This window comes from Myotis brandtii, unplaced genomic scaffold, assembly GCF_000412655.1.
Source record: "Myotis brandtii unplaced genomic scaffold, ASM41265v1 scaffold139, whole genome shotgun sequence".
NCBI lineage: Eukaryota > Metazoa > Chordata > Mammalia > Chiroptera > Vespertilionidae > Myotis > Myotis brandtii.
This window is the reverse complement of record NW_005354965.1, coordinates 162,309-163,928: the sequence shown is the minus strand read 5'-3', so window position 1 is coordinate 163,928 and position 1,620 is coordinate 162,309. Positions and strand designations below refer to the sequence as shown.

Below are 1,620 nucleotides of genomic sequence, written 5' to 3'. Positions count from 1 at the left end.
CCGAGGATGTGTGTGTCCCAGGCAGCGCCCCCCCTTCCCCCCTCTCCCCCCGAGGATGTGTGTGTCCCAGGGGTGTGTCTTGATGAGCCATTTTTTCTCTTCTCTGTGGGTCTGTGGCTGGTCTCAGCCGAGCCAGTGTTGGGAAGTTCTAGTTTTGCATAGAATTAATTACAAAGATGCCAAACTCTGTGAAAAGAGAGCCAAATGTATCACTTGAAGAAATAAAGATGCTATTTTTTGTATTTTGCCTGAGAGGCAGGGGCACAAACGGGAGTTGTACAGTGTCAGAGTAGCGCTGCGTGAAAGTGAGGATTTTACCTTTTACAGAGAAAGAGCGAGGGGTGGTTCTATATTTATACATGAAAGGCCGACGAGATGCTCACGCCCAGGAGTTTGTTTCTTTGCTTGTTTGCCAGAGCCCCTGTTTGAGAGGGGTGCTTGGTTGAGTTACACAGGACACCCCACGGGCAGCCTGTGCGCCTGCCTTGGGACGGGGAGGGGAGACGCCTGGGGGGTTGCCATGGCGATCATAGGTTGTCCATCAAATTTACATCTTCATCCATAGATTGCCCGCCCTTCCCTGACCTTCAGTAGCCAAACCTCTTAAGAAAACATGTCTGTGTAACGCTTTCTTCATGCCAACGAAACAGGGTAAACACGCTAAAAACCAACCCTCGGGACCGATTTTCAAGTAGGGAGAACAAAACCAAGTTAAAGCACTTTCCATTTTTTTTTTTAAAGAAAAGGTTTATAGCTTCCCCCCCCCCAACCCCCATTTCACAATGTCCACTTCCTAAGAAGGGTTTAAATAATATAAAAACTTTCTTTTTTTGGGAAAATATCTATTTGGTGTTTGACACATCAGTAGGTACTTCACAGGCCTGCCTTTTATAGTAGCTCTAGGGTATATTTTATACAGATCCGTGTGACTTTATATTCGCAGACGTAGAGCTCGAACCCGCGCTCGCTTGGTGCCGCTTGCTCTGCTCCCCGCCGGCCGCCTCGGGTCCCCAGGGCTTTCAGCTTGGTCTTTGGAAACTTTTGACCCTCTTGAATTTTTGCTATATCTTCTGATTTTCTGAAAACGCTGTAGAATGGTTGCTGCTCCCCTCGTGTCTCCGCACTGTCCACGCGTCTCCAGTGGGTGTGAGGGACGGAGGCGGAGCCCGGGCTGCTGGAAGCCGCTTCAGAAGGAAGAGCATCTAGTAAGAAAGTGATGAGTTCAGTTTGGAGCATATTGAAACTAGCAATTGAGTGACCACATGTACATAGGTCATGACGTGTCCATGTCCAAAGTTCTTATATATTTCTTTTATAAGCTGAAAGAAGGTCTATTTTTATGTTTTTAGGTCTATGAATGGAACGTTGTAAATGCCTGTCAGTCGAACAATAAAATGATCGGAAAGTGTCCGGCCAGCCTTGTGCCTTTCTGGGTCCTTAGGAGCCATCAGCGGGAAGAGCATCGGAGAAGGTTCCGGGATGCCTTCTCTTGCCCCTAAAGAACATGGTCCTCTAGGGAGTGGGTAGAAGCTTTTTATAAACAAATTTATTTTTTTATTGAGGCAAAAATGACGTGTTAGTGTCACACAGCGATTGGGTGTTTGTATAACTGCGAAGTGA

The 1,620-nt window shown here is 47.0% G+C and overlaps 1 protein-coding gene across 1 annotated transcript in view; it reads left to right on the top strand.

Moving 5' to 3' along the window:
• TIAM1 (T-cell lymphoma invasion and metastasis 1) overlaps nt 1–1,416 on the top strand; it is a 92,589-nt gene extending 91,173 nt beyond the window's left edge. The window contains exon 24 of the mRNA XM_014535194.1: nt 1,350–1,416. Within this exon, the coding sequence (XP_014390680.1) occupies nt 1,350–1,357 (8 nt within the window). The 3' untranslated portion in view covers nt 1,358–1,416. The remainder of the gene's footprint in view (nt 1–1,349) is intronic.
• Nucleotides 1,417–1,620: the final 204 nt, after the last annotated feature.